Raw genomic sequence first — 24093 nt, 5'->3', positions numbered from 1 at the left:
GTTGCGTACCAACTTTCCATAGTCAACTTTAACACTCTGCATGGACATAATGTTTTTTGTTTGCTGAACAATGTTATTCAATAATGTATACACATGTAAACTGGTGCCAAGCAGGTGGGTTAAGGGTCTGCAAATAAAACATCTTTATTCATTCTTGCACTCTCACCTACTAAACTGTCATACCTTGGATGCTCTTGTTAAGATATTACATGGAAGATAAGATAGTACAAGTAGTGTGAGCAGTTATATCACATGTGAACAACGAGTTACATTCTTTGCACAATCCCAGCATTTTCAGATATGTTTTGAAACAAAATCATAATACGACGTGTCGTAATGAAAACTCGGCCATAAAATAATAAACATAAGTCTGCTATTATTATGTTTGAATCATGTACTGTCTATTGCTGATCGTGGAAACTGGCCATTGGTCTTGAAATAATTCCCCATAATGAAATTGTTTCTTAAAATGACCATCTTATGTGTCTGCCAAACAGTAACCAGTTCTAAAACAAATCTGAAATAACTGTTATGTCCACTACTAACAGAATATAAATTTGTGAGATTTTGGGTCTGAATTGTTATGCCCTGGTTTTGAATAAAATCTTACATTTTTATTTGATCTGAAACATTTTAAATAACATTACAAAATTGCTGAAAAATCCCTGGAATACATTCATATCTTTAAGACAAAAGGTAAAAATAATAATTTAAAAAAAAAACACAGGCTCGTGTGTGTGTGTGTGTGTGTGTATATATATATATATATATATATATATATATATATATATATATATATATATATATATATATATATATATATAAAATATATATATAAAATATATATGTGAATTCTGAAAAGAATACATGTAATTAATAAAATATAAACATAACAAAAATATATGTACAAATCATGCACAAATTTATTTGTGATTGGAATGAAAAATTCCTCTCAAAAAAGCACACAAAAATGGAAATGTACTTAAAGAAATATACTGAAATATCCTGCACATGTCAACAGATTAGAATCTCTTAAAATAAAAAACTTCTTTTGCTGACACAGTTTTATCTCAACACCCATCTGTGCTCTATTATAGGGCCAAAGTTTCATCTCAACACCCATCTATACTCTATTACAGGGCCATAGTTTCATCTCAACACCCCAACTGTACTCTATTACAGGGGCATAGTTTTATCTCAACATCCCAACTGTACTCTATTCCATTTTAACACCCAACCTCTGCTCTCTAAATACAAGGTCACAAAATTATTTCAACACCCAACCTCTACTCCAATACAAGGCCAGAGATTCATTTCAACACCCAACCTTGCCTCAAAGAAAAGACCAGTTTCATTAAATAAGGGGTACTCTCATAGATGTGAAAATCAAACAAGTTTGTCCAAACACAATTGTCATCATTATCAGTGTAAAATATCAACAAAGTAGTTTTTCTATATAACCACAGACTCGTGATAGAGATACCAATTTATAAGACATTAACAGACTACAATGCCTCAAATCTGGCATGATGAAACAAGTGTGAAAGTCTAATCAATGAGATATCAGCTGAATATGACTATCATAATGTGTGAGATCTTTAAACTCATCAATGAGTTATGTGTGGTAACTCTAAAATGGTCATGCAGAGATGTCAGCCCTGAACAAGGTGAAACAGGAATATCAGCTTGAAAAAATGGAATCTTAGCATACAAGCAGCAACACAGTAATTTAGATTGTTTTTTGTACCACTGGTCTGACTTGGCCCATCATCTTGAAAACCTGGGGGTCAACTTTCAATACCATGAGCCAGATGGAAAATTTAGCTTGTAATTCCTAAACATTAACATGGTGAATCAAGGGCAAAAACATTTGTTGAAAACTTTATGATCAATGGCATACAATGAGACAGTGCATAATCATTTAGTGGCTAGAATTTTACAGATACATACATTTACAAATATCTCATTCAACTGCTAACATTCATTTTTGCCTTGTGCATCATCATAAATATTTATTTGCATCATTGTTTATTCTGTTTCAATTATAAAACTGAATAAAAAATATTAATCAAGTGGTGATTTTTCAAATTACTCCAGAGAAATCATTCCGATAAAGTTGTCATCTGAAATGAAAGGCTGTAACATAGCAAAGAAAATATATATATTCTCCTATGATTATTAACTTAAGATTATCCAGTTTAATTATTATTTCATTTATATTAGTTTGAGTCTTAGATGTGGACATCTGTCATCATAGAGAACATGGCCATGTTAAAATATAACAGGCAAAAGCACCTTGCAAACCTAAAATTTTTGGCTAGTTTTTATTTTCATAAATATGACACTTACATTGATTTATACATACTATTTGATTCTTGCCCTAATGTCTGGGAAGATATGTTCAGTGTCATCTGCCTTTTGGCTATTTACACTATTCAGCTTAAGAAGAGGTAAATATTACAATGGCATGGTTCTCTTCCTTGCTCAAAATGTTCATTTTAATCGTCACCACAACTGCGCAATTTCAGAATCAGAATTCTTCATCAGTCAACACTGGCAATCAATCAGTTTTAACGATCAATAATGAGAATATGAACCATGTGTACAAGAGCTGAATAGTTGGGTATCTTAATCTTGGTTGCAAGGATATTTGTTCCAATATGTTTTTTGTATTGTCTGACACAAAACAAACACCTGATTAACCAAGACAAGAGAAATACATTTCTTTACTAAAAACTTTTGGAATCTTTTGGTCAAACCAGTAAATTGTCAGCTACCATCAAATTATATTTTACTCAAACACTGGAATCAGACTGAAGCAGAGATGCCCACTGCCAACTAGGGAAATTAGGGACAAAAAAGTACAACTTCGTGATTCTACTGAAAAATTCATGTCACTTACCACAGGAAATAAAAATTCCACATGGAAGACAAAAGAATAATAAATTCATTTAAAAACATTACAAAACATTTCTATGTGCAGTTACATAACACTATTTACAAAGCTCTGTGTATGTTTTTTAATTGTCCTTCAAACTGCTACTGGCTCATATCAGCTTTGCCAAAAGATAATTTTCCAAAATCATTTCCACAAAACAAAAGACAGATCCCCATTTATCAACTGCATGGCTCCATTCTCAGCTCTCTCAATTTTTGTGTGACAGTTATTGGCATCTTTAAAGCACCAAGGACACATTTTTTTCTTTAAAATGATGAATTTAATTTTATTCCATATAGCCTTCAGGATGGGCTTAAAATCACTGTCTGACATTTTAAAGTCAAGGAACCCACAAAAATTTTATAGAAACACTGCCCATTATAGTTCGCAAATAAACACAAATGTTGCAGAAATCTAATTTGAAGAAAAAAAAAAAAAAACAACACAGTACATCATGAAGAAAACACATACAAATGAAATGAAGCATTCTGAATAATGGAGCGAAACTGATCATATGATACGAATTACTGGAAAAGACTGTGAAGGAACAAAACAAACTGTTCTGATTATAATGGCACATTATATGCCAGAATCTGGTCTTAGGTCGCAAATTACCATAAAGACAGGAAAGGACCGAAAACACTCTAGTTGCTGGAAAGTGATATTATGTTACAAATTACCAGAAAAGACTTGAAAGGACTGAAAATACTTGTGTAAGGCTTCAACTTCTGCCACATTTTTCTTCGGTTTATTTTGTAAAGAAAATCATGACTTTTGTATACTGTGGCACGATTAATGAACACGCTTGGCAACTCGGGACATTAACTCCAAATTCTGAATGATGGGCATCTCTACTGAAGTGATCACAATGGCTGACATTTCTCTGTATCTCTGTTTATCCATTCAGTCTGACCTTGACCTTTGATTTTCCAGATCAACTGATATATTTAGAGACCATACTAAACCTATTTGCAAGGTCTGCTGACAATGTATAAATGTAAACAGAAACTGAAATCATTTCAACTGTTAGCCAAAAGATGATGACTTTCAAAAACAATACAAATAATTAAACTAGCATGACCTCTCTTCCAGATCAGTTGCAAATTTAAGAAAAAGTGCATGCTGAAATCTACATGCTGCCGTTTTACAAAGAAAAGAAAAGACAAATTAAGTAGCGAACATACTTCTCTCTAAAAGAAACTGAAGAACACCAAAGCCAAACAATTACACTTAGAGTAGTTTCAGCATTATCTTGACATTGGAACTTACCCAAGCAATGAAATATCTAGCCTTTTGAGGCTTTTTCTGTAAAAGATGGGTTTCATATTATAAGACCCAGATCCATAAATATTTTATTTTACACCTTAAAAAAAGCTATTCAATTTCTAAATATATGCAAGACATTCTTATACTGTTTCATAATTGAAATATATCTGAGAGTGGAATTAGTTACAGTGATTACTGGTTATCAATAACTGAACAAAAGGCCAAAGATACTCACCTGGCAGATGTCTGTTTAAAAGCCAAACTGCAAGAGCAGCTGGCAGAGAAATCTTGGTTGCTGGGATGCTAGATGAAAAAATGTCTTCAAATTCTTTATTTATTTGTGGGGGAGGGGCAAATTCATCCATATATTTTGGTGACAGATCAATAATTTTTTAAATAAACTTTAAAGTCATTTAATCCAAGAAGCCATCAAATTTGGTCCAAGTCTGTTCTAGATGTTTATAAGAACCTGAAAGTTTTTATATTTTAAGTAATGCTGGATGGCAGATCTAAATCATTTGTAAAAATTTTTTTAGAAGGTTGTGATACAAAAATGCTTTCTGCTGAATTTAGTCCAGTGCTGCTGAGTGGTTAAAGTTTTATTTTTGTAACAGTAGGCACACTGAAAGGCATATCTTTCTTATTTTATTTTAAGAATACGAAAGGCCTTTATTCACAGCTGCTTTCTGTTAGATCTGGTCACATCATCTGGACCAGATTTTTTGTTTTTCTCTTTACAGCATCAATACCAAATGAAGAAGCAGCATCAGGTCTACACCTGTGAGGCCTTCAAACCTACAAACCTTTCAGTTTTGGTCCCATTCTATTTAGCAATATTTGTGAAAAAAAATAGTTTAATTTTCCAATTTTTTTGTAATGGTGGATATTGTTTATTTCCTGAAATGCATTTGTGCTTGAATGTTTTCTGTCAAAAATAAGTCAATGTTAAGTGGCTTTTTAACATAAGATGTTCAGTTTTATTCTTCTATTTGTAGCAATGGCAACCACACTACATTACATATCAGAATCATTTGCTTAAAACTTGAAAGGCCACCTTGTCAGGACGCATTCTGTCAAATCTGACTGAAAATCGATCAAGTGATGTTTGAGAAATTTGAAACAAAAATGTTAATAATGGACAATGCGTGATGCATACCTAACGCAAGGACATGCGATAAGCTAACTTAGACTTACAGCTATGTAAACTAATAGCAAAATTCAGTTAAAATTATTCCAAAATTTTAATTTGAAGTACATTTCTCAATTCTTTTGTTCAATTATGATATAGTAAATAAAATTACCTTTAAAACAAAACCTCCAATAAAGATTAATTCCACAGATGATAGCTTCAGCAATGAATGCCATCAACAGGTGTAAATGATGGTTTTGCCATAAATTTGGATTCATAAATATTGTGACTGAATAAGATCAACTGTATAACACAGTGCCTGCAGCTAGTTTACAAACCAAACAATTTAGAGCAAAGAAAACATCGAAGAACTGCTAAAATATTGAAAATCACATACCTACTACCAACAACCATTCTATCTTACTTACATTCTGCTCGACTGTGGATCTGCTTATAAACTGGCTCCATGGATCAGGAAAATTGTTGTCCATCCTCAGGCTCTCTGCAGCAGACAATGACCTGGAGTTGATCTGCAGTAAGTGACAGTAATGTGCTCCAAATGTGGACTTCATGCTTTGATATATTGCTTCAGCCCTAGAAAAGACAATAAAAAATAGGAGAAAATAGTCTTTACCCATTACTTTAGTTGCAAAACAACTATAAAGGAAACCATTTTAATATCCTGACTTTGTTAAATACCTCTGAACCAACTATCATATCTTATCCCCACTACTTGCAAGAGGAACAACAAGGCTCTGAACCCCTTCAGTGTCATATAACAGTCCTATTGAAAAATCACACCAAATATTATCATCCTACTTCAATCAGTGTAAAAAGGTACAAAAAAAAAACTTGAACTGACACAATGACAGTCACATGGACACACAGATGGATGAGACTGATCAAATTACCAGTATATACAAACATGCTGATGTAACATTTCTAATGGTTTTTCAGATATCACAAGTATATATATTCAGTGACAATGTCATCTTGTTTGCTTGTTTATTTTCATTAAATGACTGTCACTGTTCAAAGACATTATGTTGTGTGTTTACTAATTGAACCTGACTTTTTGGTATATGTCTTGATGTGTTAGGGGCTTGTATAGAGGCATAGATGCATGGAATTTTGGTCTTGTGGCATAAAAGCACATAAGAATAGTGAGTCAATATACACACCAAATTGCATCAGTGTATATTCATTGGTTCCCCAGCTAGGGCCTGCTGTAGTGGAGACTTACACTATTAAAAACGACCAACAACTGCTTAAAAATTGGGCCTTTAAAGAAAAAGCTTTAAAAGACACCACTACAGTAACATGTAATAGTCAGTTCACCAACCTAATTTCAACCAGTTATGTGCAAGGAGATCAGAGCTATGGTGGTTACAAGAAGCTGACTGGATGGACAGACATACAGAAGGAAGAGATTATTACTATCGGACCCTTGCATCTCAATAATTGGTCTAAGCCATCTACAAACACTAAAAGCATTATCTTTTTTAAACTTGTTTTAATGCTTTTGTTTGAATTCATCCTACAAGTTTAGTATATGATCTGCTGTGAAAATATAACCAGATAACAACTGTTTATTACTGCTTGCTACTTGCAATTAAGTTATTCAATGTATTCTAACAACACAAACTCCATTATTTTGAACATAGTTTTAAAGTTGACTTGGCATAAAGTTAACTGGTTTCAGTCAGTTATTTTAAGATAAGGATCAAACCCTGAATTATCCACAGACTAGTTTATATTTGTCATGTCAATGCCAGTTCAGCATTAAAATTTCTGCTCAGAAATTTAAGTTTATCAAGAAGGTAAATCTAAAAGACCTTTGAATAAATGATCAGCAATCAAACTAGGTGTCTAATTCCTCAAACATTATTCATATTTGCTAACAATCTGTCCTGTATTTATTAATTTCTTTAAGTATGCTTTACAATATTATATGGGCAGAAGCCCACTTCAACTCTAACCAACTCATTATGGGCCTCAGGAAACAGCCAGTCTATGTACGTGGTAAACTGCATTTATGACACAAAATATTCAAAAATAGAAGTGATGAAAGAAAGGCGTAGTTTATGAACAAGCTTCTCGTTGAATCAAAGTTAAATTTAAGAATAGTAAAACTGTTCGTAAACTTTTTTAAAATCAGCTACAAAAAAATTATGAACACAATTTAATACATTTCCACAAATTAACATGAACTGCAATATTTATTGTTTTTATATATAAAAAAAATTCCAGGAAAAGAAAACATGCATAGCTAATAGGGTGATTAGTAAAAGTTAAGTAAAAGCAGCATTTGGAATGCAATATTTCTGAAAGCAACACTTTTCTAGCATGCCTAATATTAATTTCAGGCATAACTTCACAATATGTAGGTGTGTTTTAGCAATCATTATTTTCTATTAGTTATCTTTGTTCATGATGTCAAATTAAAATGATTGTCTGATACAGCTGGATTAACACGATTGGGTAAGCTGTACATATGCCTAAATCTACTTACTTGGCTTGCTCTCCCTCTGTGACATCATGTAGCAGAACATAGTACTTGAGAATGCTTGGACAGAACCAGCGTGGAAGCTTGTTTGGAAATTGGGTCTGTTGCTGCTGTTGGCTGTTAGATAGTGTGCTAAACATTGCAAGCGGGTCTGTGTGTGCTGATGAAACTACAAACATAGCTGGTAAACATTAAGGAATCCACTTCCTTTCACAAAGCCTTTGGCTATAATAATAAGTAACCATTGATGTATTTAAGCAGAATCTGGGAGAAAGCTGTAACGTTCCTGCACATTTCCAAACTACCAGAAGCCCTAACTATATGTGTCCCACCGCAATCTGTGGCTTTTTTTGCACCTCGTTCCTATTTTGTATGGGTGAAATGATACACCTGTGCCATGTATCAATATGATTCACGATACACAGCCTGCAATATGATACATATCAATACACATATGAACTTGATGGTCTCTCTATCGTTGGAAGGTAGGTGATGCCCTTTTATGTATGTTGACATACTAGTTGTATTTCCAGTATGCAGATTACAGACAGACATATATTTATATGCAACTCTCATCAATGACAAGATAAAAAAAAATTTCAAACAGACTGTCAGTGAGTTTTAATCAACATTTTAGGCCATTTAATGGTGGCTCCAGTTAACTCACTTTAGCCACCAGGCCCTTTGTTTTGCACAGCAAGAATGCTTTGAGAACATCATATTACCAATTATGTCTCACTTGAACTAGGAAGACATTACGATGTAATCTTCAAAACAGAAGAAATAATGCCATTTTCTCTTGCAAAGAAAAACCCATGCAGAACAAATCCGAGCATGGGAATATGAATGAATACCATCAAAATCTATCACAATGTACTCATAGCAGATATAAAAGACTGCTACAGCCACATGTACTTGTATTTGTTAGTGAAGAAGGAAAACTTTTGACAACACCCAGTCCTACTGTATATTTATTTTATATAAAATTGATACCAGGTGATTAACTTCAGTGGTTTGAAATCTGCCCCCTCACTGATTCTGTGCTAATTTGTTAATTCCATCAGCACCTGGTTAAATATCTCAGCATTAAAAGTGAAATTCCAAATTTGTTCCCAATGTATAACTTAAACAGAGATCCTGCCAGGATCTTATCTTAAATGGAACCTCACCCTTTGTTACTGAAATAAGGGGGGAGTAGAAAAGGAGAGGAGGAAGAAACGGCCATAGTTCAATATTTCCCTAAGACTTCAACGTCTGTCTCCCTTTCTTCCTGCTCCATTGAAATCAAAATCTTTAAAAGATGTCACTTCTAGCTGTACAAGCATTAATGTGTTAATTATTTCTGAGTATACTCTGTGCCTTATTTGTGTATGAATATTGTTCTGTGCTTCCGTCTGAAATGGCATTTATGTAGCTAGCTTAGTTAGCTTGATGTTGGGAAACTGATTTTTGTTCCTGTTATGTATAATTTTCTGGAACTCAAAGATATTCTTTTGGATACATCTGCTCCAAGTAGGATTTTTCACTAACATAACTTACTTTCTTGAATCAGTAGTTTACTGACTGCTATAATGGCAGATTTCCTATCTGTTCCATAATGCTGTATTAGGGTTTTTAGTCCTGCTATAGTCTACTTGTGCAGACAATGGTATTCAAATAAATATTTTTACTTCTTAATTTCATTTTTTCATCCTTATTTATTCAGTCATATTAATCTCGATAAAGATATATGGTTTTGATGTATATGACTTGCAGGGCCGAACTGATTAATAATAGAAAAAATAAAATTTCATTCTACTTTTAAACTGTTTGTATTTTAATTAGGTTCAGTTTTCTGCTCTTTCTACATTTAATTTCAAAATACCGCTGAAAGGGAGATTGACCATCAAGCCGTCTATTTTGTCCATCCGACATGTACATCTGATTAATATTTAACACCATTTTTCGGCCAAAAAGCATTCACTATTATCTCCATTAACAACTTTTCCAGTTCCAATAATCTGATATCCTCTTTAACTTTCAAAATTATTGTCATCATCACAATCATCAGGTAGTATTTGCTGAATGAAAACTTAGTTAACCATGATGGGAATCAGATATTTTGGGTTTTCTAGGTAGTACGTATTTGAAACACGCATTTGTAAAACTTCCTTGATGGAAGGTTCAAACTACACCATAATGCTTATTCCAGGGCACCAAATTTAGTTTAACACATTAACCCCAGGTGGTTTTTGTCGTTTTTGTCTGAAATTTGAGAAAAAAACACATTTTGAAAGCTATTTCAGAATAAATCCTAAAACACCAACTTCAAGGTGATCATCTAACAACATACTGCCTAGTTGTGTTGGAAACATCGTTTTTCATTGGCTATTTGGGTCACGCATGAGCAGAAGGGTAAAAGTTGGATTTTTTTTAAAAAATTCCCTTATCGGACCCTTTATTTTTGTATTGAGACCACTCTTTATTCCAAAAGCCCATCTTATCCTACTTTTTGCAAAGGTTCATTTGTCTGTTTGCAATTCATACCGGTTTGCCTTAGATCTGAGACCAAAAAGTCGAAAATCCGGACACAAAATCGGATTCTGACCATGGGCAAATTTTGGGTAGAAAAAAATAGGGTCCAAAAATGAGAATTTTCCCTCTGTATTTTGTAGTACAACTAGATATTCCAAATTATTTGGTATCATTGTAGAGCTACATCTGTCTGTCTTTCTATAATACCACCCACTTTAGTGTATCATACATGACACTGATGCTACAGAGCTCGGCAGTAGGCTACTACCTCCTGCCACTTAAACTCGTTACCAGGGGTTAATGTGTTAACAACCATTCATGTCATGCTTGAAGAAACCAGATTTGTAAACAGATGCCTGCTCCAAAAAGCAGACATTGTGACAAGATTGTTAAATAAAATTGTATACCTCCCTGAGCACATTTTCATATGTGGGGCTTTCAACTAATTTGAGGGAGATCTTGCACATCACTGTTCTCTAAGTGTGCTAATTCATACAAATTTTGCACAATTCACCAAATGCACACCCTGATAGTCTTTGTTCAAGTATTTTACACTTCAATTAGTGACTTTTGCATGTAGTTTCTCTGTTGCTTTGCCAATACCTCCTGTTTTTCACACAGGAAATAAGTTACATTAATTTCTGCTTGATGGTTATTGTTCAACATTGACCAACGAGAGTTTAGTGTAACATATGTCATTATGTGACACACTGGTCGTGCAGATTTCAAATAAATCGTCCAAGGCAGACCAGATTCAAATAAAAGTAGAAAAATTGTGTAAAAGTAATTAATAAATTATGAGTAAAGTACTTCATTATACATGTGGAACATGTTTGGATTGTATTCTATGTGCTGAACATGCTGCTGGGTTATGATAATTAGTATGGAATGGTGGGGGAGGCAGATTATAAACCATGTCACATTGTGTTAATATATAGATGGCAAGCATGTATTCTCAATAGTCTTTCTCATTATTACTAATGAAAAGTGACTTTTTAAGTAAATTACCTTTCATTGAGAATAATTATCTAATGATATCAAGTTAGGAATATTAGCCTGCTACCTCATCAATCCTACACTACTAAAAGAAAAAAAATTGTGTTTTTCTGTCTATATCAATAGATAAAGGACAATAGCTCTTGCCCATTACTTCCTTTTGGCACCTCCAGGTGTCACTAGTTTTTAGTTGAGCAAGATACTAACGAGGATGCTCGCATGGCAGGGAGGTTGGGAGAGTTTTTATGTAATCTGATTGGGTGAGTATTCCGGTAGGGTAAAAGATCCGATAGGTCTATATCCCGCCCAAAATCATGTCTGTTATGATGCCAGAATATGTCAAATATCATGGGGTGGCAGCCTTGGATAGTGGTTGGGGCCAACTGTTTCTCCTCAAAGAACCGGAGAAAAACATCAGCCAGCTGAAGGATTTAGGCCTGCATAGGGACAATTTGTTGGTATGGCACCAGTCCCTTTCCCTTGTAAGCCTTCAGATTGGAAGGCCATCAGCTCTTAAGATTCTCTCCACAGTCAAAGGTTTTAATTGTTTGTCTCACAAGCCACAAGGTTTCCTGACAAGAGCTGAACATGTAGAAGAGGACGGTCTGGGCAGGGAAGGACCACCTTTGACCACGGTTGCTGGACAGGATTCGTGCTGACCAGAATATTCCTACGCATATCCATTGCTAGAATGAGTAGATCAGTGACCCAGGCCTTGACCCAGCTGAGAGGGGCAATCAGAATCATCTTGCCATTCTGACCCCATAATTTCTGGATTATTTTCGGTATCAGCACCGTGGGAATGCGGCAAATGGTCTCAACCCCTCCCAACTGAATGACAGTGCATCCACAGCCCAAGCTTTTAGGTCTGGAACTGGAGTGAAAAGGTAGGTAGCGGTGATTCGATCTCATTGCAAATATGTCAACCATTGGACGCCCCCATCGTGTGCAATTCCAAGTGATAACTGATCGATGGTGAAAACATTTTCTGTGAAGGGCTAGACATCTTCTGGATAAGGTCAACCAAGACAATGAGTCGGCCAGGAATATGTCTAATTTTATATGTTTAAATGGAGACTGTCGCACCAACATAGAAACTGCCAAATCAGAACACAGTTTGGGTGATTTGGTATCCCCATTGGAGGAAATAGATTACCACAACTGGGTTGTTGGGCCTAATGAGGACTGTTTTCTTGCCTCAAAGTCGATCTTTTCAAAAGTGAAAGGCATTGATGATGGCATTCATTTCTAAGATGTTGATATGTAGAGGCCTTTCCCCTGACTCCTACGTGTCACTGACAGTAGTGAAGGTTAGCAACAGGTGGCCAGCCCAACCATGCGCACTAGCATTGGTAAATACAGTTATATCCGCTTGTGGCTTCTCCAGCAGCATTCCCATGGTCAGATAAACTGGGTTGCACCACTGATGCAGGAATGATTGAATCTCAAGCATGACCATGCCTATTTGATCAAGAGGACCTGAAAAGGGGAGCCATGCATAAAAAAAGACAGCTGAGCAGGAGCAATTCCACTGCAGCATTGAATAAACCAAGTTGCGAAAATTCTCTGAGATCAAAGTACTGTTGGAAATGGACTCAATGAGCTTGACAATTCTGATTATGCAAACACGAGAAAGTCACATCAGATTCCAGATGGACAAAATTCAGGAATGGATGATGGGCTAACCTTTTCCATTTCTCTAGAAAGCCTGGATGATCTAAAAGACAGGAGATTGTTCCTGCCTCATTGTAGAAAAGAAGTTACCATATGTTTCTGGAGGATGTCATCCAGGTACACTGCCATCATCATAGATGATGCCAATCTGAACAGGGTGATGTAATCCATAACCCTGGTAAAAGCCCAAGGGCTGATGTTGAGACCAGAGGGAGAACTTTTAACTGATAATCTGCCACAGAAAGTGGTAAGCAAAAATGGTGATACAGTTCATGACACAGGGTGTATTGGAATGTGAAAGTATGCGTCAGTCAGATTGATACTAATGACATACTCATCCCGCTGAACAGTGAGGCAGACTGAACTCGCCATCTCATCTTGAATTGGTTGAGGTGACTCCAATTGATGAGTCTAACCTAGCTGTTTGCTTTAGGAAAAAGAAACAGCCTTGAATAAAACCCCGGGGACTGTGGTCTTCACACAAGCTCCATCACCTGTGTTCTTTTATATGTAAGACCATTATCTGCTGTTGTAGAAGGCATCCTTCTCCCAATCTGACAGTGTGTCCATGAAGATGGGACAGGAAAACGGGAAGGGGGCTGTTGATGAACGAAACCTGAAGCCCCTTTGAATGACCTGGATTCAACCACATCCCTGCCCATTCTGAGGGAACAGGGAGATCCAGTGAGCTCAAAATTTGGTTCTTCTGTACAACTCCTCCTAGGGATCAATGTTGGCTGGAAAGTCAGCAAAACTATATGGTTTTATTATACATTAGATTGAATGGATCCAGCAAAAATCCTATGTATTTGGACTTGGCAGCCTGAAGACCATGCTAGGACATGAAGGAGGGGCTGGGCTGCTGAAAACTGGTGAATGCTGCCCCAATGAGACACGAATTGGCTAGGTTCTCAAAAGGTCTCCCTGCTGGAAGGTTGGTGTCGGTTGGAAGGTTGGTGATGGCTGGACGGTTGGTAATAGCTGGACGGTCAGTAACTGTACAGTGGTATAACTGATCCGATATGAACCCCATGCACTGTGACTTACTATACACCCAAAGGCCATGCTCTGACATTCGGGGGTAATTACAAGCAGAAAGCTACCTAAAATTGGGAAATAATCCCCAATGAGTCGGTATCACCAACAACAAACCTTAGATTGTCTTCCATCACTCTTTCCTTCACCAAATGGACTATGGTTCTTAATGTGCATTTCATGCATTTAGTAAACAATTTTCCTGAAATGATACAAGACGAAAAAAAAACTTAACTTAGGAAACTAGTGTGTGACTAAATAGCTAATATGGTAACCAAGGCATCCCCTGACCATCTGTTACAGATGCAGCATATCATAAACGGTGTATACATAGTATAAACAAAATAAGAATCATGGTAGACTTCCATGCTCCGAAGTCGCATAAATAGCATTTCAATGACATTCTGCTGAAACAACCCAAGGAAAGAAAGAAAGGCAAAACTTGGTAATTCATCAAGCTAATAACTTGCTAATATAAAATATATTCCACATTAATGAGGGAATAAAAGAAAGAGTTTCTTTGAACAAACACATTTAATTATTTAAATGACTCTTCTACTGAAACTACACAAGAAAGGAAAGAACAAAGCATAAATTAGCAATGCATCATGTTAAAAACTTGCTAAGGCCAACACAATTACCAATAAAGCAAAAAAAGTCAATGTTAACTCACAATGACTATGCAGAGTTCAACAACAGCATGGTGTGACACCGTCTAAAATGGACAGTCCCTAAAGGTGAAAAAGATCGCTCACATTCGACAGAAACTGTAAAAAGAATGTATACAACCTGTAGCAGAATGATTAATCCACATAAATCCAAAAGGAACATTGGAAAAGTCATTTAAACACAAAAATGGCTTGGACTGTTGAAAAATAAACTGGACAATGTTATCCAGTCCAACAGTGAGTCTAAAAACCAGGGGTGCCAAGGGAAGGAAATGAGCAAAGGTTATTGCCCTTTGTATGTTGATAGAGACAGAAAAAGTAGTTTATTTTTTTAGCAGGGCTGGATTCACAAGGTAGCATGCTAATATTCCTAACATTGGGATTGAGATTTGGGAATGTATTCGAAGGAGAAATGAGTGTCTAGATCTGCAAATGCTGTTTCAGACGAGTTCTGAATTTACAGAATAACAAGGCAAACTAATAGTAATTATTCATAACTGCTAAGACAAAACTAACTCGCATACAGTAACTATAATTGTGTATTCATTCTCCATTTCCTGTTTCAATACGTGTATGCTTACAGCAAAAGTATCAGACCATAGATATACTGATGAATCATTTCAACAATACTATCGTTTTGCTGGTATTTCGTATTGTGGCAATTCCAGAAAGCAAGCTGCAACTCGTGAATTCCTGAATCAACTTTATTTAATGCCAATATGGCCTTATAAGTGTTTGACTTTCAAATTAGAAAACTGATAAAATGCTGACAAAATAACATATTACTTCTCAAGATTGGAATAAAATAAATGTTTTATTTAAGATTAGATAAATCATCCAATGACAAGGTGTCATGCTTGGGTGTGAGAATATGTTTTTAAAAAAGCAGTTGGTGGTAGATGAGATAACTTGTTTTAAGCAAATGAAAAATTCACCCTCAATCCTGAAAAATCTCTAGTGACCCTTCCAAGTCTAAACTGAACAAGATTTTTGTTTTGCAAGTCTCATACTTGAGCACTTTAAGAGTGATTGTTCAAAGTCTGGACTTGAGGTAAACTGTTACTTACTTGTGAGGCCTTGAGATAATCAAGTTTCTAGTATACAGAAAATGAATTAATATACACCGTACAATTATTTTTGTCAGTTAGATTTTATAAAGTTAATAAAAGCAGTTTTACGATATATCTATAAACTGGTTTATTTTTTATAGCTTAACATTTCTCCTGTACAATGATGCAAAATTAAGTATGGTTTGCATGAATTTAACATACTCTGGGTTCGTTTGGGTAGAATGATGCCCTATCCTTTCCAAGTCCTAGCAGGAACACTATTAATTTCAGCTGATTATCATGGTTCAAAAACCTGGCTATTCACATGCACAATGGACTTTATTTTGTTCCCGTGCATATAAAACATACCAATTAGGGGTGCTTAATTGTATATTTATAACATGAACCCACAAAGACCTATACAAAGATGTAATTTTCAAACCATGATAAATCTGACAAGATGAAAATAATGGTAATAATTTTACTTTTTCTGTTCTGATCTCCTAATCTGACATTCAGTTAAATACTTTTCTGCATGTATGTGATGCCAATTCTTAACCGTTTTAAATACTCTCATGATTATCATAGATAAAGCATCTGCAAATTCAATCTCACAAACATTTGCACTGCCTGGATTTGAAGAAAACAAATCAACCTTACAAACATCTGCATTGCCGGGATTTTAATAAAATCAACCTTTTAAATATCTGCACTGTCTAGATTTTTTTAAAAAAAATCAATCTTAAAAACATCTGTACTACCTGGATTTTAGCAAAAACTTATTATCAAGCAATAAAGTCTAAATAAAGCTTTCCAAAGATGGATTTTGAAAAGGTAAGTCATTTGATTTATTAAAGAAAATAAAATTTCAGTTCATACAGATCAGGAGAACTGAAACTCAGTCACTTTTCAATCACCAGTTTTCAGTTTTCAATGACTACACACACTATCAAGTGTTCTGCTTCAGTTACTAATTTAAATACAAGATAAAGGCTCTCTACCATCTCTACTTTCTTTGCAAGCTGCAACTACAGCACTTTCACTTTAGAATTACTGCCTGGATTTTATCTAACTGGGGAAGGGACCTCCCACTTGTTACGAAAATAATGAGGGAGTCAAACAAAAAGGAGGGAGGAGAAAATGACCGCAGTTCACTATTTACCTATCACTTCAATATCCATCTATCTTTCTTCCAGTTACTCTTCTGGAGTGCTACTGAAATCAAACTATTTTAAGCTGTTGCCTCTGTCAATTCTTCAGAGTTTAATTTGATCCTCATCAGTGTTTGAAACTTGTTCTGTGCTGAGATGCCCCTGCTGATGGGGGCATATACATAGTTGACTTGCGAACTGTTCCTTTTGGTTATTATGTAAAAACAAATTCACACCTCCCAGGTAATGTCTTTTAGATACTCCAAAATATGATTTTTCACTAACATAAGCCTGTCTATTTAGGTTTTACTTTTCTCATCAGTGCTTTACTGACTAATATGCCAAATTTTCTATCTGTTCTATATGCTGTATTCGGATTTATTAAGTCCATCAATGCTACTTACTGCTCGTTCAGAGAGGTATTCTGATAGAATAAATATATTTACTTCCTAATTTTATTTTTAGATTATTTCTTAAATTTATCTGAACCTCTATATGGCTGTATCTAGCTATGCTCAATTTATTCGGAATAATGCATTTGTAATAAGAACTATTAACCTTTTTGAATTTACCATTTATGTTTGGATTTTTCTTGGGGGTTTTTTCCACTCGTAAACCTTATGATATTATGCCAAAACTGATTAAAAACAGAAATCTAAAAATAGCATGTAGTCAAAATTTCCAAACTTTGGAAATCAGCAGCTTTCTTCTCAATAAATGGGAATCTGCAAACAAGTCAAAAATGTAAAAACTTTTTATAGTACCCTAAACTAAATAAATGTGTGATATCCCTACATTTCTTCAATAAAACAAAACCAGTCAAAACATGTATTCCCATGTTTTTCATATCTAGGCTAATTTGGCAGTAAATATTCCCCAATTGTACATTAGAATTAACCTTGTATTGATTTACTCCAAAAAGAAAAAAAATCCAGGTGATTCAAAGAATATAAATTTGTGTTACTATTCATTGTTTCAACACTCTTTCTTCTACATAAAACGTTGAGGCAATGCTTTAAAACACTCCTCAAGAATATGAAGGAGCTAATCACTGTTTGTAAGTTCATAGATTGGTGCTAACAATCGCCTAATGAACAGCACAGAAGATTTATACCTTTTAAGACTGAGAGGGTGTATGTTATTACAATTGGGTAAGTATTCTGGAAGAAACATATTTTTCTGGGAAAAATTGTTTTTTTCTTCAAATGTTACCCAATCATAATACCTAAGGAGAATAACAGGTGAAGAAATGTACATCCCCATACCCCAGAGATATCATGTCCGGTTCCCTACAGTATTGAGACAGCTTCTAGGTAACTGGACTGGAGGGGAATCCATCTGCTGGGGGGAGGCTTCAAAAGGGAAAAATCCCCCTCGCAAATCTGGTGGAAGTCGCGAAACCTCATCCTAGCAAGCTGTCAATCGATCTGGTAGGGTGACCTGTTTTGCTGCAGACATAAGTTCTACCAGATAAAATTGGGCCCTCTGGGGTGACAGATCTTGGTGATAAAAGCTAGAGAATATGAACTCCGATCTCCATCCCACAGCCTGAATGATGTCGGTTAGTGAACAGTTCCAGTCTGATGCTAGGTTGGTGGCAACTGCTAGAACCTTGTGAGGTTAAGTGTGTAATAAGTTCATTGAGCTGCGGTTATTTCCCTATATGCTGAGTGAATAACACCCTTACTTGATAGTCTGTTCTGATAGATCATCCTGTCATTTCATGAGAAGTAGAAAGGGGCAGGATCTCCCTCGATGCAATGCCTCTCTTTTTAATAAAGTATCACCTGAAAGCCCCCACTAGGTCTTGTAGGTGGCCTTCAGTTGCCATGTCCAGATGAGACAGCAGGTTCATGACAAAGTTTAGTTACCGTCGAAGTAGATGGTTCTCAGTGATGAAATAGGATGCCATCATGAGCAAGACCAAACCGTCTTGTCAGAACATGCACATAATTAGGGTCTGCTAATAGGTTTTGTATTTCATGAATTCTGCATGCAGTTGCTAACATCTTGAGGAAGCAGGTCTTATTGGAAAAGGACCACCAGAGATGCCCTTGAAATTGGTTCAAAAGGTGCCTTATCCAGCCAGATAAATATCCAAGATAGGTTCTGCATTGGGCATAGGGTTAACGTTTAGGTCATGCATACACAAAGTTCACTAGAAGGTTGGATAAGTCCTGGGTTTGTCTGATATCCTCTCTCACATGATGATGAAAGGTGTCAGTGATCGTGGAGGGTTAATTTTTGATCATACTCAGTCTTATCTTGCTCTCTTCGAAGAACCAGAAGAGGAAATTAACTATCTGCGTTATTGACGCATGACAAGGCAAGATATGCTCATTTGGGCCCACTAGGTGAAAATGTAACAACTGACTTCATATGCTTTCAGAATGGAGGGCAGTTGTGCCTGAGCAATTCTCTTCGTGACTGGTTGGGAAAATTGTTTAAGTCTGAGGGCTTGTTTGAGATGATAAAGACATGCAGGTTCGTAAGCTCCAGACAAGGATGAAACAACTACCATTGTGGTTGTTTGAGTAGATGAAGGAAACCCTGAATTTTCCAAACAGTTTCTGATGCAAGATTGATGAGGTCCCATTTGAGTGGTGTGATGAGAATGAGGCCAACAGACTGATTTCCTTGCTTTCTGTATCACTTTTGAAATCAGAGGTGCTGGGGGTAGGTGTATGCATTCAGGTTGGCCCAATCCAATAGAAGGACATTGACTGCCCAAATTTGGGTGTGGAACGGGAGAGTTTGCCATTCTGCCTTGTCATAAACAGGCTCACCAACAGTCTTTCCCATCAGGAGACCATTCCTTCTGTACTAGTTGACTGTTCCACGACAGAGTCGGCCAGTATGTTGAGGTGTCCTGGGATATGGCAAACATGTATGTGGCTTTGCTGATGACAGCACCACTTCAGAAAGTCCCACGCCATGATGCAAAAGGTCTGGGGACTGGGGCCCTCCTTGTTGTTGGAGATAAATCACCATTGTAGGAATGGGTACCTCCATGTTGTTTGAGATAATTCACCATTGCAGAGTTGTCAGACAGAATGATAACTCACTTGCCAAGCAAATATTCCTGCCATCCATGAAAGACTTTCACAATGGCCATTCTCTCATGAATTATTGATAAAAAGATATCGTTTCTGAGGTGAGCATGCACAACTGGCATCCCAAAAGGATGGTAGTAGGCGGGCTCCACTGCCTTCTGTACTTACATTGGTACAGACTTTAATCTCGGGTTGGTGGATGTGTATATGTATACCCGTCATGAGCCAAGTTAGGTTGCTCCCTCTTCCGCAGATGGTGACTCATTTGGGAGTCGATGGCGAGAGGATGGTCCAGTGGGCAAACTGGAGGACTCCATTTGTGCAGAGGATACAGTAGTAATGCAGTATAAGGTGACCAAGGATCACGAGGTTAGCTGCCACATTGAGCAAGCCTAGTAGGCAAAGGGATTCCAGTGACGATAGAATTTCCTTGAAAGTAATTTGCTACCATGGGTCGTTTCAATGTCCAATCCTGAGGGAGATGAAATATGTTGCCTGTGTATTAACTCCATGCCAGTCTTTCAGATAGTACTACATCAGATTTTTCCTTGTTGATGAGAAGTCCAGAGTGGTAACAAGGATTATCATGTCTTGATAGAGCTAACTCACTGATTTTGCTGCAAGATGTTGTCTAGGTAACTTGATGATGCCGCCATAGAAATAGTCTGAACATACGCCATTACTCGATTCATCAGACAAGTGAAGATCCAGGGGCTGATGTTGAGCCCCAATTTGAGTACACTGAATAGGTATACAACATTGTAGGTCAATCGCAGGAACATCCTGGGCGCCTTGGACAGTGTAGAATAGATGACAGTACTGGAAAACAAGCAGCAGCATCTTGGTTGTGTGGGTTGGGGCCATGGTCCCCTGTAATGCTTGAGATTTAGCTGGTGAAGAATGACCAGACCAGATCTGTTGCTCACTAAGCTCGTAGAATGCCCTGAATTAGAAACCATGACTTCAGGAGTTTCTAAAGAGCATAAAGACATGCACAGGTATAAATAATGTAGCCCAAACCTAACTTGTGAAGTCGTATAGGCTACACATGCAAGCAACTAAGCACTCGTCAAATATGATAGAAAGTTTTTTTCTGATAAACATAGCTCATATGTTGCCAATAGAAACATGCATGCACAGGATGCATCTGAATAAAACATGTATAGAGTACTGACCTGTACTTGTCCTGCCAGAGTGGAAGAAATACAGAAATGTACAAGTTTACATTACACACACACACACATAAAAGAAACCTTCACAGGAATGGGAACTGAGGCACATTTAGAGATGTATATAGTAGGTGCAACAATATATATTATAAGGCAATACTTGCAGTGAAAAAAAAAAAAACAGAGTCTGTCCAAGTAAAAACACTGAAGCTGGTGCCCAGACACTATGAATGCCTTGGAACAGAAACTTACCAATATGTACCCATTTGTCATGGAATTACAAATAAATCGGAGTAATATACGTGCTAGAGACTTGCACGTAAAAAATAATTATAACTCGACTGAATGTGAAGTCACATAGGCTCCATGTGCAAGTACCTAAAAGTGTGATGACAAAAAAGTGTTAGCAACTTGTAAGGGCAAAACTTTGTCATGACAGAAAGAGAAAAAATTAAAAATATAGATGGAGTATACTTTTCTTAGAAGTGAAAAAGTCCTCCAACTTGTAGATTCTGGTTTTTGCAAGGTCTCTTGTCACAAAAGCATGCTTCTTGGTACTAGTGAAAGTAATAACTGAAAGGTTCTTAGGCTCTGCCGCCAAATCTTATACCTAAGGTGAGATCACTCTGAATGATTGCCACATACACCGGCATACAACTTTTAGCTCCTTTCAGCTAAAAGAAGTATGTAGGAGGGCTGGATTTGCAAGGTAGTAGTAGTTCTCCAAACATATTATGATTGGGTAACGTATTGGAAGTAGAAACTTTGAGTGAAAGAAAAAAGACTTACATATTTGGTATGCATACTAGAAGAAAATATTGGGGATTTGACTACTTTAAAATATGAGGATATGCTGCTTATCTGGGGCACTGGTCTTAAACTATGCAAGCTCAACTGTATGGCAGTACTTAATACATTAAAAAACATGTGGCTGCACAAAATTCACCCATTTTGACTTAAATGCACAACATAAATTCAAAATCAATATATTTCACTTGAGTCTTCCGTGAAAGGATACATGCAAGACAATGTCTTAGGAACTCATGATCAGAGGGAGGTAGAGTCTGTAGAAAGATCTCTCTGTAAACATCAAACCATGGAGTGGAAGCTGAAGGAAAAAAGATACACAAATGCTACTCTTTAAAGTCTACGCTGTCAATAAATATAAATCGCTCAAGTGGTACAATTAATTCACTAGTTTTTGTGGATTTCATGGTTACTGTACACCACAAATTTAAATAAACAAGCTATAACCTTCTACGAAATTACTAGTATCCAATCTCCAAATCCTCAAATTGAGTTACCTTATTTTTTGATAAACCACAACAATTAATACTGATGGTGATAAATGAATTTGCAGTAGTTAGATATGAAGTAAAATACAAGCTGATGAAATGAAAAATTCTGAAGCTGAAATTCCTACTGTAACTCTGAAATCATTCAATATGATACGAAACAGTCCTACCCACTTATATTGACATCACTTATGTCGACAAGCTGTCTATTTCGACAAAACAGCAAAGTCCCATTCCCTTGGTCTACTATTACTACCAAAACTGTCATGCATATGTTGACATCAAGAAAATAAATGTACATGTCAACAGAAGCTGTTGGTCCCAACTTGAACAAATCCTTTGTTTTCTAATCATTTATGTCGACAAGCTGCCAGTTCCGACCCATACTTTGTGCAACAATTAGTTGATCTTGCCATAAGGCTTTAATTTCCTGCCTAATCATTTATGTCGGCGAGGGTGAAGCATCTCGCAATGATGTCTGGGAACATTTTTCTCTTAAACATAACACTCTGTCAGGATGGATGAAAGCTGCTGAGTCTATAAAGAAAGACTACCCAAAGCAAGAAGCAGAAGACTGCTAAATTTGAAGACGTGGAGGAGGACACAGCAAAACGGTTCAACAAAACCCACATTGCACATTAAACCTTATCCACAGATCGTGATATGATCATCGAAAAAGCGAAAGAATTTGCGAAAAAACTTATTGTGGAGTACTTCGCTGCAACAAGTGGTTGGTTCAGTCACTTTAAAGTTCATCATAACATTTGATACAAAAGGATTTGTGGAGAAGCCAACTCAGCAGACACATCATAGCATGATGGATGGAAAGCCCAACTTAAAGATCTATTGCAGAATTATAAGTCTGAGGATATATACCATGCGGAAGAAAAAGATTTATTTTGTAAGTGTTCTCCAGACAAGACATACTGCATCAAAGGTCAACCATGTGTTGGTGGGTAACAGCCTAAAGACCGCATCTCTGTTCTAGTCACATTGAACATGATTGGCAATGATAAATTGCCACTTCTAGTTATTGGCAAGTCTAAGAAGCCTCGCTGTTTTAAAAATGTGCACCATCTTTCTGTGGATTATTATGTGAACACAAAAGCTTGGATGATGTCAGACATTTTGATGGAGTGGATAAGGAAACTCAACAGAAAAACGAAAGTGCAAGGAAGAAAAATTGCCTTGCTTGTGGATAATTGTTCTGCACACCCACGTGTGGACAATCTCCAACACGTCCAACAAATTTTTCATCAGCCCAATACCATGTCACTCATACAGCCGATGGATCAAGGAATCATCCAGGATCTATAATTACATTTATTGAAAACTTCTCGCCCACAAAAAGCTGGCTGTGATTGATCAGCAAGACACATTTAAGGAAGATTTGCTTGGGGCTCTGTACAACTTGAGGAAAGCTTGGGGATTAGTGAAGCCAGAGACCATACAGAACTGCTTTATGCATGCTTTCTTTCCTGGAAACGAGGAATTTCATGGATTCTCCCCATCAGATATCCCACATAGTCTTGAAGAAGAGGGCTTATATGAAGGTTATGGAATTCCGATGGACTGACCAAAATCTAGGCCAATTTAAGTACATGTACTTGAAGCATGTAAATAACAACTATGCAACCATGTGCTAATGCT

At 36.4% G+C, this 24093-nt stretch overlaps 1 protein-coding gene across 2 annotated transcripts in view; it reads right to left on the bottom strand.

The window, feature by feature from the left end:
- The window catches only part of LOC149782788 (trafficking protein particle complex subunit 8-like), a 175596-nt gene that overhangs the window by 138920 nt on the left and 12583 nt on the right, over positions 1–24093 (bottom strand). For both annotated transcript variants that reach the window (XM_089934298.1, XM_089934299.1), the window contains exons 3-5: positions 22167–22256; positions 7846–8020; positions 5762–5927 (exon numbers count right to left, since the gene is read on the bottom strand). In XM_089934298.1, coding sequence (XP_089790424.1) covers positions 5762–5927; positions 7846–8020; positions 22167–22256 — 431 coding nt within the window. The remainder of the gene's footprint in view (positions 1–5761; positions 5928–7845; positions 8021–22166; positions 22257–24093) is intronic.

The sequence above is a fragment of the Sinohyriopsis cumingii genome, chromosome 15 (genome assembly GCF_028554795.1).
Source record: "Sinohyriopsis cumingii isolate HCF-2022 chromosome 15, ASM2855479v2, whole genome shotgun sequence".
NCBI classification, from domain to species: Eukaryota; Metazoa; Mollusca; class Bivalvia; order Unionida; family Unionidae; genus Sinohyriopsis; species Sinohyriopsis cumingii.
This window is presented reverse-complemented; position numbering and strand designations above follow the sequence as displayed.